Raw genomic sequence first — 15,384 nt, 5'->3', positions numbered from 1 at the left:
GTCAACGTCAAGTCAGACGCTCGAAATTTTCTGAATTTCAGTAGTGCGAATCAACGACAAGCCAGACGGTCGAAATTTTCGCGAAAATTTTCGAAAAATCGAACTTTGTATTAGGAGAACATGATATCGAAGGAGGTATCCAAATTTCAGTAGTACAAGTCAACGTCAAGCCAGGCGCTCGAAATTTTCTAAATTTCAGTAGTGCGAGTCAACGACAAGCCAGACGGTCGAAATTTTTCCGAAAATTTTCGAAAATTTAACTGTGTATTAGGAGAACATGATGTCAAAGGAGGTATCCGGATTTCAGTAGTACAAGTCAATGTCAAGTCAGACGGCAGAAGTTTTTGGAAATTTAGTAGTTATAAGTCAATGACAAGGCAGACAGGCGAAAATTTTTCGGAAGATCGTACTTTGTATTAGGAGAATATGATATTAAAAGAGGTGGCACGGGAAATCGAAAAAATTTCAAAATTCAGTAGTATAACTCTACGACTAGTAGGACGTGCGGGAAAAATTGAGGATTCAATAATTAAATACGCAGCTATGTCTTTTCATTACATTGTCTTTATTTATTCATCGTCGATTTTACATCAAATGATTATGTTAAAATACAATAAAAATGTTTAAATGTGATGTGGATTGCGCGTCGGTAACCGTGTTATCGCACATGGTAACGTCCAGTAATTGTCGTCGACAATTGCGCATAGCAACAATTAAAGGGACACAATATTCTTTTGTTTGCTACATTATTTATAGTATCCCTGATATGAGATTTCAAATTCTATCAGCAACAGTGCCGTTGAAGAATATTAGTTCTACGTTATTAGATTTGGCCGATACGATAGGATGTGACACGGAATGGCAAGGGGGCTTTAGATAGAGCCCCTCGAACGTGAGACAGAAAAATATATTGGGTGATCGGTCTGCTTCTATACCTCATCTGTGGTTGGCATGTGTATATGCACATGGGGCCACATGCATGGGGTATACATACACTAGTATACATCGTATACATATTGTACAGAGCCGCAATGCGTTATCCATGTACGACTGACCAGTACATATTTACATTCCTTTTTCAACTTTCTTAAAAAAAGACGCTCGCCTTAATATTTTTCAACTTTTTTGTTAAAATGTGGTAGTGAAAATATTCAAAATTGAATACTAAGCGCACGAAAGAGACTTTGATTACGTATTCACAATGGACAGCCCACGACCGCCAATAGATAACCTCTTTAACATGCTGTCAGGCTTCAGTGCGGATCACGAAAACGCTTTAAAGCAAGGCATTTACAATGCCGTGGCACTATTTCTTGTGTGCCTGATTTCAGTGGCCGGTTATGGACTGTATATTATATTGAGTCCTTTCGTAAAACCCCTGATATGGGCTTTGTTATGTGGGTCTGTTCTATTTCCATTCAAATATTCATTAACTACTACTGTACAGTCATGGTTTGAGAAAACAGAAAGATCTAATACACCAATGATTATAAACTTAACTCTATTACCCTTACAAATAGTGGACAAAATCTCTGACAACTTGGGATCATTCCTACGGGGTCACATTAAATTTATTAGTGCTATGTTTTTATTGGGTACCTTGAGTCTTGGTTTATATCATTATACGCCAAATATACTAAGTTGTCTTTTATGGAGAATATGTATCAGCTTCAATTCCATTGTTGGATTTTTCATAACAACGTGTAATATTTATACGGTGAGTCTTAGATTTAATTCTTTAATTTATGCTATGAATATATGTGTACTTTTTGTCAACTTACGAATGGTTGTGTGCAAATAAAACCTCATTGAACGTTTCAAGGTTTCAACTTCAGATTTATCTACCCTGCCTGCTTGCAACAACTTTAACTTTTTCAGAGCAGAATACATATTCCTGTTTAATAAAAACTTTTTTCTATTTTCAAAATAATAAAAGTTTCTTATTTACACAAAAACGTATGGAATAAAAGTTTCAGTTACTACACTTCATTTTATAACTGTTCTCTCAGAGCAGGAAAGATAATAGTAAAAAGATTACTGTTATTTCATAGCTTTTAATATATCTATATTTGTCTTTACAGATTTCTGTTTTACTCATTGGATATTTATATACATTGTATATTTATTGGACACCACATAACTCACTTCAATTTGGTTATACTTCTTTCGTTATGTGGTTCTACATCAGTCTGTATGTTTCTAATATACTGGGAGCTTACCAAGTATTTGTGTTTATATCGTTACAAGTACTGTGCTTAGTAGGATTTATATATGAAGTAATACTCGTAATGGAAAATCAAGAGTTAGAAGGCAAACATATGACATTCGTAGAAGCAGCACGCTTTGCACTTACAAATAACTTTATTACAAATATTCAGAAGGATATATTAACAACACTAAAAAGTGACAAAGCTGTAGAAAATATTGAAACTGAAACGAAAACTGCAGACACTTACTCAGAAGGCAATAACCAAGAAATGGCAAGAACACTATCAGCCCCAGTAACAACAGATAGTGGATTTAATACAAAATTATACAGAAAATCAATGTCATTGGATACAGATGTTAATGCAGCTTTACTAAGCAGCAAATCAAAAGTTCCAAAGCGTAAGCGCTATCTTTTAAGACGATTAAAAACTGAATTAAAAATATCTATAGATGTGGAGGACAACAAGGTTGATACCGATATATACATGTATGGTGCTCTGTATGCCTGCATTGGTATGGTTTTGTGGAAACACAAGTGGATGATATATATTCTTATGATTCCAACAGTTTTTTACATTGTTAAGCAACTTGCTAATTACTTTGGATTATGGAAAATGGTAACAAAACAATGCAATGCTATTTTACAAGTTACATTGGGTTGGTTTATGGAAAGACACCAGGCTCTTTTGCCAGCTAATGTTAGAGGTTTATACAAAGTTATAATTATAATTGACAAAAAATTAACAGAAGCTTTAAAAGCATCAGTCGATACAGTGGCTACAATTGCTGTGATCCTTGGGCTACTTATATTTACTATTTGTGCATCTATTTTTATCACAATACAGGTACAAGAAATATAATTATTAAATTTAAAGCAGGGATTGAAAAGGTTCTGAACATAACTGTTTCAACCGGGCAAGGGGAGAACCGAAACCGATATAACTTTTTTCAATCCCTGGTTTAATCATCGAGTGGTGTCCAGAACTTTTTAATAAAATATGATTGCTTATTGTAGGTTTATACGGAAGGGATACACCTCATTCAAATGACTGGAGAAATTCTTAATTCATCTTTGATGAGTAATCCAGACATAGATTGGCTACCTGAACAATGGGAAGATTCAGTTAATAGTGTACTAGACAATGCATACACATATGGGCGAAGTGCCATTTCTGATGGAGTAAGATATGCAACTGTAACTTTTTTCTAATATTATACAATATTTATAATATTCACAATATATGATTTAGGTAAAAGGTATGATGAAAGATTTAGACCCTATGAAGGCAGAGCAAATGGAGAAGAAGGTTTTAGAACTCTGGGATAAACTGTACCAAGCATGGATGATGTCCAATGAGAGTTCAGACTTCGTTGAATCTAGTGTGGATGTTGCAGGACCTTATTCAGTTTGGGAAAGCATTACGGAAGGCTTTGAAAAAACACCTTTACGTGAGCCTTTTCACACAAAATATACTACATGTGTAGAGGTGTGTGCAGAAACCCGATGGTCGGGACGGGCTGAAAAGGAAAGGCCTCGTCGAGAATCCGTCCCGATTCCAAATAAAATTCTCCTCCAGTCCCTACTCGACATTTTCGGGTTTTCTCACACCTCTACAAATGTGAATAGAATATATTGTAATTTGTCCACTTGACATATTTCATTTTTACAGAACTATTTAATATGGATAGCATAAAAAATTTTATAAAAGAAAACATTGGAATTTTCATGTCAGTTCTCAATTCTATTTGGAGTATAGTTAAGGGCAACATGTCTGTGATATTGACTATTTGTACAGAATTATTTTATATAGTACTCATGAGTGGATCAGCTGTTCTTAATTTTGTTCTTAGCATGGTAAATAATTAATCGAAAAAACATTTTTATTTTTTTAACTGATCGAAGTTTTCTTTCACTGGTGAAATTTTCAATATTTTCAGGTAGTCTTCTTCACAACACTTTTTTATCTCCTCAGCTCTAGTAACAAGAGTTATAAACCCATTGAATTGACTACATTATTTAGTCCTATTAGTTGTCACAGGTAACTATTATAAATCATTTATTAATGTGTTTTATGAAATCACGTTCTAAAATGATCACTGTGTGAAATTTATTTTTCATTAACAAGCTCTCTTCATGTCGAGGGGTATGTTGAATTGTAACAGTGCAACAGTAAATGAAATGATAATAAATATGACAGAGGAATGTGATCCCTTATATATTTTTTAGATATGCTGTGGCCTTACAAGAAGCAGTAATTGGAGTATTTGCTGCGACGTTTAAACTCGCTTCCTTTTTTGGCATGTGGACGTGGTTTATACATAACTTGTTTCAAGTAAAAATTGTTTACCTGCCAGCTACTTTCGCAACAATACTTGGAGCTGTGCCATTCTTAGATGCATATTTTGCTTGCATCCCGGCTACTCTAGAACTCTGGTTTACTCGAGGATCCATGGTTGCTATCTTATTTTTCATGTTCCATTTTATTGCTTGCAATATAGTGGTAACAGAATTTTACAAAGAAATCAAAGGGTATGATAACTCTATAAGTTTATATGAACATATTTTTGTTTCTAAACATTATTACTTTTCAATACAATTTCTTTTTATAATTTCTACCTAATATAATGAAATACATCTTTATTCTAGTGGCGGACATCCATACCTCACAGGCCTTTCAATAGCAGGTGGTATCTTTTGCCTAGGAGTAGAAGGTGCGATTTTTGGCCCATTATTGCTATGTTGCATTATGGTAGCAATTAATTTGAGTCGTCGCTATCTTCACTCGTCTCCGGAAGAAGTTACACCAGAACATTCTGAAACGAACCGTTAACTTAGGCGAAATGTGTAATTATAAATAATCTTTTGGAAAAATAATCCAAAATGCTTTATAACAAAGAGAATCTCAACTTTGCTAAGCAAAATATTAAAAATATGGTTTATGCCAAATGATAAAGCTTTACAAACGCTTCGAACAAAGCTTATAGTTTACAAATGCGAGAAAAGCATTAAACAACTTTTTACATAGTATTTATATAGTATATTGAACAAATAATAAGCTTCCTATAAAGAGATCGCCATAAAGAAAGTAAAGAAAGTTGACAAGAATTATATTTTGAACTACTCTAAACAAATTGTCAGAGAAATGATCTTATATGTGTAGTATAGTGATTATAGTAACATCTATACGTTACTATTAGATGATATTATTATTTGTATAATAATATCGTTTTTATAGTTTATTTTGTTGTATCTTGTTAACAATGTGATTCAAAAGATGATATAATAAGGAAATTCATTTTACGCTTATTAATATTAGACGTCTTTACGTTTTTAAGATTACAGTTGAACACTTTATTATTTATTGCTAAAAAAATGTGTATATGTAACATAAAATATTTTGCTATGTATATAACTTTACAAAGATGTACATACATATAATATATTTTTTGACTCGGTTAGTTTAAAAGTGTATGAATTTATCTTCAGTTTCATGTTTTGTGTAATATACTAACTTCAATATTATTAATGTTATGTTATAACTTTATTCAAGGAAAATTTTTAAGCAAGGAATTATTCTCAATACTGAAAAACAAATTTGTATATACGCACAACATGATTAACTTGAATATATGGTACTTGATAATTAGCACAATTGTAATTGTACTTATAATTCTTATTGGGTTTGAACTTTATTTACATCGAGAACAATATTTTCTATAATTGAGCCAATAAAATTTGATTAACCACTGTTGGATATTAAACAGTTGATGAATTTAATAAAAAATCGTATATGTATCTTCTCTCATCGGATTATAAATGTCGGAGAGTGTAGTAATTCTTAGAAAATGTTCAAACACTTGGGGTGTAACCGATTCACACGCATGGAAAACAACAGTTTTTCTTCTTTCGAACATGTGGAAACCGTTTTCTGAGAAACGGCCACAAATATTGCCTGCTTCCAACATCACAAAAAATGCCACATTGTCTGTTGTTAATTCGCATACCATATCTGGATAGTTGGAATGTGTTCCAGGTATGCGGTAATCATTTACTTTGACCTAACAGAAATGTAATTGATTAACAGTGTCTAACGTTTACTTATATTTATAGATTCGTGTATATACTTACCGAAATATTTACAGCTGGAAGGATAATCGTTTTAAATCCATCGCTTGGATATATATAATTTCTAGGTGCTATTTGAGATCCAGTTTCATCTTTTAAAGTAAGTGTGGTAATACATTTCGATTTTTCAGTGATATTAGTCTGACATTCAGGAATTATTGTAGAATTCAAGTGCTTTGAATGTTCGAATGCATTACTGTGAATTTTAGTTGCTGCATTTGCTTTCTAGGAAAATATTTATAAATGTATATTGCATTCTTTCTTACGTAATATATATATATACTTACTATAGTTATATTGTGAAAACTGTATGATTGAACAGGTTTCATACTGTCGCTTGTATAAAGATTGACCTCTAATGTAGTGTTGGTTATTGGATGTAATTTCTCAGAAACGATATAAATTGAAAAATCAGTTTTTTGAATATAATATGTGACTATAATAGGGGCAAAAAAGTCTACAGCATAATAGTGAAGCATTTTCCATTTCCCGTTAAAGTCTAAAAATATAATGTAATGAATGATAATAAAATAAACTTTAGTACAGTAGAATTCTGATTATCTGGCATAATCTGATTGATTTCAATCCATTCGATAATTTTTTCTTTAGAAAGTTTGTTTAATGGATTGCGTAAAGAAACCTTTTGAATTGAAACAAGGTATGTTACACAAATATTGTCTGAATTTAATTGAACGATAGTACCATGAACTCTACAATTATTCAAAGGCAGAAGGACCTGTGTATCCTTCGGAAGACTAAGTTTTTCAACATTATTTCTAACACTTGATATACCTAGGCTAAGAAATCAATTTTTAAATATTACATCAGTTATCTAAGCATTCGGTTGACGTTCGTAGATAACAGGCAAATACACAAGATTCTTAAAAGGTCTGAACTTCTTATATTTTTTAATAACAAATAGTTTTAACTTGAGACGTTTTATGGATTGTTCTTCGCCAATGTTGAATTTGACAAACCTCATCTTAAAAGGCCAGTTTCTAGATAGAGAGACTAGTAGAACTACTGCCGGATAATCAAAATTTTATGGTACTTGTCTTCATTTGTTTAATTACCTATAGAAGACCACGACGGAGCTTGCCAAACATCGTTCAATTGCCAGTATAATGCCCCCATTGTCATCCCTTCACCTATTTCGTTTAATTCAGACATTGATTGCCGATAGAATTCTGTTTGCACCTTCACAGAAACAGCTTGATTAATTTGACTTAAATATATGAAATTTACGAAGTCTGTTACTCTATTTTGAACTTCAGGTATTTTAAAATTTTTTGAGATAAGACCCCTCATATATAATGTTCCTAATGGTAAATGTTGACGATGCATCATAAAGTCACTGTCCACATTCAAATCCTGAATTGTTTCAATGACTGGTAATATGGTATAAATCGATGGCAGTGATTGGAATCCATATTCAGATGAAAATCTAGTAAGAGGATATTGGTGCATATCCCATCCGTTATTAATGTAGTTATAGTAATGAACTGAAAAAAATATTTGATCAAATTATGTCATCTTTTTAATATTTCAAGTAGAGAGAAATGTACTTTACCATCTCCATAGAACTTTGAATATGGATCCTCTTCAGTATAATTATATTGTTCTGTGTATAATCCATTGCTAGGACTAGATACCACAAAGGGTCGGGTAGAATCTAATTGTTCTACTTCTTTTTTTATCAAATCTACATAAAGCTTAATATAATCAGTTTTATATATTCGAGAAGTACCCGTTCCATACCAATTCCCATACAAAGCTGCTTCATTTTCATTGTTACCAGCCCAGAGAACAATGCTAGGATGGTTCTTCAATCTTCGTACATTTTGCACAACTTCTTCTTTGACAGACTCGAGAAATTTTTCTGTGGTTGGATACATTCCACATGCAAACATGAAATCTTGCCAAATCATGATTCCATATTCATCAGCTAAATTATAAAATAATTCAGATTCATAAAGTCCACCACCCCAAACCCTGAGCATGTTCATATTTGCTGCTTTGACGGATTCCAATAAATGTTTAATTGTATCTGGTTTAGCACTTTGTTCTGGAAATACACTAGCTGGAATGTAGTTACTGCCCTTTGCAAATATTGGAATGCCATTTATTTGAAAGTAGAAACTCAATCCTTTCTTAAGGGGTTTTTGTACAAGTTCCACTGTTCTAAAACCAATACGCACGGATTTTCGTTTCGTAATATTATTTGTTGTTGCAATTATAGTCAATGAATAGAGTGTTTGATTGCCATAACCATTCGGCCACCATTTATCTACCAGTTCCTGTCACAAAAAATTTTCTTGCATAAATAACGTATACAGTCGGGGACAAAATTAAGTGGCCACTTTTTAACAACTAATAACGTTTTTAAAATTGGGCCTAACGACTTGAATTTTTTTAGACGTTAAAAGGACTAGTTTAATAGGTATTGTGTAAACAAAATTTTTGAAATTGCTATAGCTCAAAATTTCGAAGACAAAAGAGAAGGTCATGATTGTTAACTTTTTTATCTGTGCCTGTAACGAAAATTTAAAAAGATGCCTTTTGTAGATTTAAGTAAGCTACATTACAACTTCGACCAATACTAATTTCTAATTAATTTTTTTTATACATTACCTAGTAAACTAATCCGTCTAACATGTCGAAAAAATTCAAGTTATTAGAGTTTAAAGGATGTCCACTTAATTTTGTTCCAAATTGTACATTAATTACTTTATATTATGACACATCCTTAAACATACCAAAGGTATTTTGAGGGAAATATTTGTTTCCGTAGATGCATTACTTGTGCTTAAAATAATAGTATTAGAATTAGAAATATTTGTTTGTTCATTAATATTGAGGATAGATGAAATTTGGCAAGGTAAAAGTTGAATATTTTTCTGCTGTGTAACTTCAAGATATATTGTTGCAATAATATTCCAAAATTTTCCTTCTTTAAGTACATCAGTCGCAATGTTTGTGATAAAGATGTCATTCACAGGAACGACTTCTACACTTTTCCTGCAATATTCGTTTATTAGTGTATGCTAGATTATTAGATAGATGTCATAAAAAGAATATAGTACCAAATACCCATAGAGGGAAAAGCTGGACCCCAATCCCATGAAAAACTTGCTTGCATTTTTCTTATATGATTAACGTGACATTCTCCATTATAAGTTGTTGGTACACATACTGGTGGAATAATGTACTTCAATGCTTGTGTTTCATATAAAGCTTTAGCCTTTTTGACAGCAGAATCGAAGAAAACTGATAGCAAGTTTTCCCCTTTCTAAAAAACAAATGTACACATTACTAATTTATATTTGTAACTTGCAGTGAAAGAAGTTTCTTACCTTTAAATGTTGTGTCACGTCAAATATATATTGTACAAACATATTTGATGTTTTTCCAATTTCTTGCCCATTTATCGAGATTGTGGCAAATGTATCCAAGCCATGAAATATTAATATCACTTTGGGAGCACTTTGTAAAGTCTTATTTACTACAAAATACTTAAGTTAGACAATTCTTATAAACATAGTACACACAAAACATTATAATACTTAATTACCATAAAACCTTTTACTATAGGTAACTGATTGATTACCAATCCATCGGTTGTTTATATCGTTACTTCCCATAAAATTCTCTGATATAATGTTTGCTTTATACAAATCTGTATAAATTCCTCCTGGTACAGTTGCAAGAAACATAATTTCTGTAAAATTATTATCTCATTAAAAAACTATTTATTTTTCATAGTAGAATTATATATGTATAGAGAAAATCTTACCATGTCCATACTTCTCCATAGTAATTTTACCTAAATAGGAAATATATGTATGAATTATTTATATATACGCTTAAGTTAATAGGTTATAAAAATCCTTAATTCAAATTGTTTAATAATACCTGACCATGAACCATCTAACGCTATGGTTAAAACAGTTCTAGCAATTAAAAATGTAATTATGAAAAAATGAAAAATTTTTATAATGTTCATATTCGCCATAATGTAGTTATTTTTTCTATATCACAGTTCGATTTTATACGTTCTCGCACGTTATAATTTATAAAGCGTTACTACACCAGTGAATAAGAGAATGAATAAGTTCGTTTTTCATCTAAGAAATTTAATATCAGAGTGTAAATTTCCTCTTGTTAATTATCTTCTTCATCCTCTCGACTCGAGAGTCTTGAGATTAATATCAGCAGTTAGAGTTAATGAAATAACACGTGTAAATATAGCATTTTATTCATAAACAAGAACGCTTATTTGTATAAAAATACATTGTATCGTATAATACAAATTTTAATCTCGCAAAAATTTCAGTTAAATGCTTCGTACAGTTTTACGTTTCTTTTTCTAAACATATACTGCAATTTTCTTAATAAAAAGTACTGATTCATAAAATTAATTGAATTTACTGTGCGCGTACTATAATCAATTTTCATTATACATATATTGAACAATTTTTATTTTACTTTCACTAAATTTTTTTAAATAAGACGAATAGTATTTTAATCTTAATCTAAAGTAATAAATATTCTTTTAGCAAAACTACACATAAGCATATAATGTACGGAATGTTAAACAAATATATAACGTATTGATTTGCATTTGTTGTCTGCTTTTCCTATACATCCATGTAGTATAAAAGAGCTTAGAATATACGCTTTCACTTTTTCAATATAACAGAATAATGTAACAGTACATTGCATATAGTCAACCATTCTATTTGTCATTTTAAGACAGAAATAATATTTTTTTAAAGTTTCCTTTTTTTACTGGAATGTATTTGTGTTCTGCTATTTGATGGAAATTGTCTTCTATAATCTATTTCAGAATCTGTTTGTTCACTAATTGGTCTGTAACAACGAATCGGCGAATTAAGGATGTTATCAGTTTCAGTACTTGTACATTCTGAAAAGAATCATACGAATTAATGAATTTTAAAAAATCATAATTTACAGTTTCATAAAAATGTTTACCAGGTGACAATTCTTCTTGACGTTGTTTCTGCAAACAATTGTTCACATGTTGCTCATAGTTTGTACAATTAGTCGTCGTGTATTTTAGACAAACACCACATTCAAGAATTTCTTTGTTGCTAGTATTTATCGGCGCAATCCCACTTCGAGTAAAATTAGCCATATTCTCATCTTCATTGTCAGTTACGTATTGCTCGCATCCGGCAGCGTGTGTTTCTATTTTATCACTTGGGAAACACTGATTGCAAATAGGACAATTTACATTATTTGATACATCATCTACCGCAACATCCATTTTTCTAGCTACCGAAGCACTGTTGTCCTATAAAGAAAACATGGTATATAAAACATATTTTGTAGATACACAACTTGGAAATATTGTATGTTTTACGAAGAAGAAATATACACAAATTTTTACCTGGAACAACGTTTCGTTTTCATTTTGTTTGTACAAGTCATATATTTTCTTTTTATTTTCTTCACTAACTTGTTTTTCAGACTTCATATTCACTATACTTTTCCACTTCTTACTCTTTTCCTCTCTAGATTTCTCTCTCTCTTCTCTTTGCTTCTGTCTTTGTTGCCTCTCTTCTACTTGTTTTTTATAAAATTCTTCTCTTTTTCGTTTCTCTTCCTCTTCCTTTCTTTGATCTTGCTCTTTCATAGTTTCTATCTTCTTTTTTTTCTCCATCTGAATTTTCTCTAAAATCATACACTCGCTTTTTATTCTATGCGAAAGACTTTTTATTGGTAGTAGTTTAATTTCTGTATTTTCTGATGACATTTTCGTTTCATCTGCGGCATTGTCTTTTTCTAATTCTAAAAGGAGTTCTTCATCTGTTAGGATGTCACTATCATATAGTGACGAAGTGTTAGCAAGAATATTAATATTATGTTTTTTCTTCTTATTAAACGATTTCCTAGTACTTGGAGGAGTAATATTTCTTGAATAGGAAGGAAGTAGTTCAGATGATAGATATTCACATTTCTTTTGTTCTATGTCCAAATTTTTAGTTTCCATAACAGCGTTTTTTCTAATATCGTCATTGTCAAGATATTGATCTTTTTCACCCACAGTAATACACACTTCTTTGTGAGAACGTAATACTCTGTTTGATAGTTCGTAAGGTTCTGTTTTCTTTTTTTTAATTACTATATCATCTTCGTCGCTGCCAGAATGTGATGTGTTAGAAGAAGAAACAACCAAAGTTGATTTACGTTTATTAGGTCGTTCAATATTATGTATGTCTGTACACTCCATTGGATTTTCTTCAGTCTTACTGTTCGTTAATGATTTTCTATCCAAACTACTTTTAGCAACTTCCACCTACAGAAACGTTGAAGAAGGATTAGAATTGCATTAGACAGAATAAAGTGGACAACTATTCACTTTTTTTACAGAAATATTGTTTATTCAAAAATGGGTTTGTAGCTTACAGTTTTAATTACTGTTTTTTTTTTATAAATACTTATGTATACATATGTTTATATAAATGCAATCTTCACAACATTTTATAAAAAACACTGATCACAAATTTCAATTATTGTTTATATAAAGTATTACTGTTATTTTTCTGAAACTAGTAATATAAATCAATTACTATTATTGCATAAAAGAAAACTCAAATTATAGACGAAACTATTTTTAAGTGCATATAATACCAAAACAAGTAAAATTTGATCGAAAGGTAATTGTAAAAGATTACATTAAATACTACTCTTCTCAAAGAAATCATATACAAGAATCGATAGCTTGCACATTTCTAATTGAAAGAAAATAATCAATGATCTATATCATATTAATTATGTTAGGAATACCAATATTTCAAGTTTAGTTTCAGCACATTAAACACAATCTTGATTGATGCATGTAAATACAACGTAACAAATATTTTTCCATGGCACAATGTTGTACTGAGAATAGGTCAACATGTTATTCAAAGAATAAAATATTTCCTGAAATTTGTTAATGGTATGATCTGTAAGAACTGGAGGTACCCACCTGAATGGGTGACCCCCATTGAAACTTTGAATCAGCGGTATGATGCCGACTATACCAGAATTCTGCTATCTGTTTCAGATGCATGTTTAATGCGGTCAGCGGTTTCTCGAATGACTCAGATGTTTCCGCATCTTTGCACAATTTGAATAGTATTCGATCCTGCACTAAAGGTCGTTCAGGCTCTTGTAAAGGCACATCATTTTCACTGACACACGAATCAAGTGGGTTAATCTGCCATCGTTCCAATTTTTGGCTATTGTTCAAATGTGTGTCTACCTTTATTTCTACATCATTTGTACTATGAGAATCTTGCAAAGTGTTCTTTTCTTTAAGAGGAATATATTTGATCAAATTGCGGGAATAATTGTCTCTCATATTTAGATTATCATGTAATTTGTCAAATATATCATCATTGTCTAAGGTTTTGTTCCTACAGAGACAATTTTGGGAATCAGCAATCGCAGGTGCAAGTTCAAGACTGTCATGATTACGAGACAATATTTGATCTGGTATTGGTATGGTGTGATTAGATTTATGTGATTGTATCAACCTAGATATCTCATTGTCTTCTTCGATTTCCAATTCTTGTGCTAAATTTGACTTGGACACCAGTTCTGCAGAACGCTCGTTAGAGGTATGTAATAATTCCTAAAAATGATATTTGTTATCTAAAACTTACAATAAAATACACTTACTACTTAAATATGTAAATAAATTAATTGTTAATTATTAGTATATTAACTAATATAAAGTTTATTAACCTTTTGTGCATTTTTCTCATCTTTGCCCACATTTGCCATATCCTTGGATTCATTAATAAAACCCAAGATTTCTTTCATTTCCTTGTATGTATACCCTGATTCATACATTTTCATGTCTATAAAAGAAACCATTCTTTAACATAATTAGATTTTTATGAAGAAATAATCATATACATAAAATACACTTCAGATTCATTTTGAGACCTGAGGTCTCTTACTAATGTAATTTTGAAAATTTTTTTAAATGTACCATTAAAAAACATTCCAAGGTTAATTGTTTTAAAATAACATTTAATTACCAAGAAGCTCTCTTTTCATTTCCTCCTCTTCTTTTTCTTTAGTTGTCAACAACTCAGGTTTATCTCGGTCCATATTGTTTGACATATTTCCTTTTCAATTTTAATTCGAAACAGCAACTGTCAATAAATCGTTTTGTACGCAATCAAGCGTATTTTAAGTCTAAAGTTCATATATATTTGCTGATTTAAGTTTTTCCACATCACTGCTTAATTGTAGTCTTAGGAGACATAGATACGCATTGATAAATGATCAAAAGAAAAATTTACCGAGAGGCGTGTATCACACACAAAATCACGACCTGAATCTGAAATCAGCATTATACATACATATCTACATTATTGCATCTGCGTTTCAGTCCTTTCGTCCGGAAAGAAAGCTTAATGTAAATACATATATGTATTTACGTTTAACGAAAGTTATTGGAAAACCATACAAATTATGGTTAAATACTGATTTACATTATTTCAAGTAATGTATTTAAATACTGTAATACGTTACTGTGCACCAATAATGATTAATTGCGACATTTTTAATTAATATCTAAGTTTTCGTACATAAAAAGAACATACAGTATTATCTTCACGACGTCGCGTTTGGCGACCTCTCCGCCGTCATGTTTTCTATCCCTTCCATTCCGTTGCGCATCCGTCAGTGCGCAGACCTTTAATAAAAAGAAACGATGAACAAGAGAGATATGAAGCAACCTGTTATCGCAGTTTGTGAGCAGAGCCGTCAGATTAGGGGAATTGGCTCGAATTGAGGGGAAAAACTTATTCTCTCTCTCTCTCTCTCTCTCTCTCTCTCTCTCTCTCTCTCTCTCTCTCTGTCAGTATTAGTCACGTGATCGGGCCGTGGCGGAAGCATGGGGAATAGCGTCGTGGAAGGGGAAGGTAGAGTGGGGAGACAAGACTTAATTTGGCGACTCTGGTTGCGAGATGTCAAATTGCGAATCCTCGATTTAGAAGATATAATCACAGATGATGTATAGGAGTAAA

The 15,384-nt window shown here is 31.5% G+C and overlaps 2 protein-coding genes across 3 annotated transcripts; one reads left to right on the top strand and one right to left on the bottom strand.

The window, feature by feature from the left end:
* Positions 1-994: 994 nt before the first annotated feature.
* Positions 995-5,425, top strand: LOC143361674 (transmembrane protein 245). 2 transcript variants are annotated; one of them, XM_076801260.1, is made up of 9 exons: positions 995-1,717; positions 2,082-3,053; positions 3,224-3,388; positions 3,459-3,657; positions 3,879-4,063; positions 4,147-4,247; positions 4,335-4,352; positions 4,436-4,738; positions 4,856-5,425. In XM_076801260.1, the coding sequence occupies exons 1-9, from the start codon at positions 1,202-1,204 to the stop codon at positions 5,037-5,039; spliced, it is 2,643 nt and encodes an 880-aa protein (XP_076657375.1). In that variant the 5' UTR covers positions 995-1,201; the 3' UTR covers positions 5,040-5,425. The 2 variants fall into 2 exon arrangements, with proteins under 2 accessions (XP_076657375.1, XP_076657376.1); XM_076801261.1 differs by lacking the exon at positions 4,335-4,352 and having other exon boundaries at positions 996-1,717; positions 4,856-5,256.
* A 51-nt stretch (positions 5,426-5,476) lies between these two features.
* On the bottom strand, positions 5,477-15,040 carry Beta-man (beta-mannosidase). Its single transcript, XM_076801262.1, has 16 exons — positions 14,780-15,040; positions 14,389-14,693; positions 14,090-14,205; positions 13,329-13,976; positions 11,745-12,653; positions 11,327-11,648; positions 10,128-10,157; positions 9,906-10,052; positions 9,688-9,836; positions 9,418-9,623; positions 9,091-9,352; positions 7,905-8,631; positions 7,408-7,836; positions 6,622-6,833; positions 6,338-6,559; positions 5,477-6,267 (listed from the first exon to the last, which is right to left on the bottom strand). Exons 2-16 carry the CDS (start codon positions 14,471-14,473, stop codon positions 5,983-5,985), a joined length of 4,749 nt encoding a protein of 1,582 aa, XP_076657377.1. The 5' UTR covers positions 14,474-14,693; positions 14,780-15,040; the 3' UTR covers positions 5,477-5,982.
* Positions 15,041-15,384: the final 344 nt, after the last annotated feature.

Source organism: Halictus rubicundus, chromosome 15, assembly GCF_050948215.1.
Source record: "Halictus rubicundus isolate RS-2024b chromosome 15, iyHalRubi1_principal, whole genome shotgun sequence".
In the NCBI taxonomy this organism is placed as follows: Eukaryota; Metazoa; Arthropoda; class Insecta; order Hymenoptera; family Halictidae; genus Halictus; species Halictus rubicundus.
This window is presented reverse-complemented; position numbering and strand designations above follow the sequence as displayed.